Genomic DNA, 816 nt, shown 5'->3' on the forward strand with positions numbered 1-816 from the left:
ACAAGTTTTCCTTTTATAAACTATGTTCTCAATAAATATACAATGATGAAAAAATATATTAATTGGTAAGTAATAAATATAGGTGGTAATTATATACAGTGAGCAAAGGAATGATGGAAGGAGTCTATAGAGTGCAGCATGTGTCAGAGCATTGCTGCTTCTGGCAATACTGACTGTACACAAATTGTTCCAGGTTCTTGACTTCCCACTTCGACAGAAGACACCTCCATAACTACAATGTCTGTCTTCAATAACTCTGCCCTATATCCTCGCTTCCTCCTGACAGGCCTCTCAGGCCTTGAAAGCAGATACAGCTTGATTTCCATCCCCATCTTCTTGGTGTATGCCACCTCAATTGCAGGAAACATCACCATCCTATTTATCATCAGAACTGAGCCTTCCCTTTATCAACCAATGTACTACTTTCTATCAATGCTGGCACTTACTGACCTGGGTCTATCTACTACAACTTTACCGACCATGTTCAGCGTCTTCTGGTTCCATGCCCGGGAGATCTCCTTTAATGCTTGTTTGGTCCAGATGTACTTCATTCATGTTTTCTCAATTATTGAGTCAGCTGTGCTCTTGGCCATGGCCTTTGACCGCTTTGTAGCAATCCGAGAGCCCCTGCGCTATGTGGCCATTCTAACCAATGGTGTAATAGCTGGAATCGGGCTGGCAATTGCTGGAAGGGCCTTAGCTCTGGTCTTTCCTGCTTCCTTCCTCCTAAAGAGGCTTCAATATCATTCTGTCAATATTCTCTCTTATCCATTCTGCCTGCACCAGGACCTTATAAAGACAACTGTATCCAGCCGT

At 42.9% G+C, this 816-nt stretch overlaps 1 protein-coding gene across 1 annotated transcript; it reads left to right on the plus strand.

Annotated features, from left to right (window-relative positions):
• Nucleotides 1-237: 237 nt before the first annotated feature.
• On the plus strand, nt 238-813 carry LOC115284879 (olfactory receptor 51G2-like; the record flags this gene model as incomplete). Its single annotated transcript, XM_029931340.1, has 1 exon — nt 238-813. A coding segment is annotated over exon 1 (576 nt), but the record flags the coding sequence as incomplete, so codon positions are not given.
• Between the last annotated feature and the right edge of the window lie 3 nt (nt 814-816).

Source organism: Suricata suricatta, unplaced genomic scaffold (genome assembly GCF_006229205.1).
Source record: "Suricata suricatta isolate VVHF042 unplaced genomic scaffold, meerkat_22Aug2017_6uvM2_HiC HiC_scaffold_24550, whole genome shotgun sequence".
Lineage (NCBI taxonomy): Eukaryota > Metazoa > Chordata > Mammalia > Carnivora > Herpestidae > Suricata > Suricata suricatta.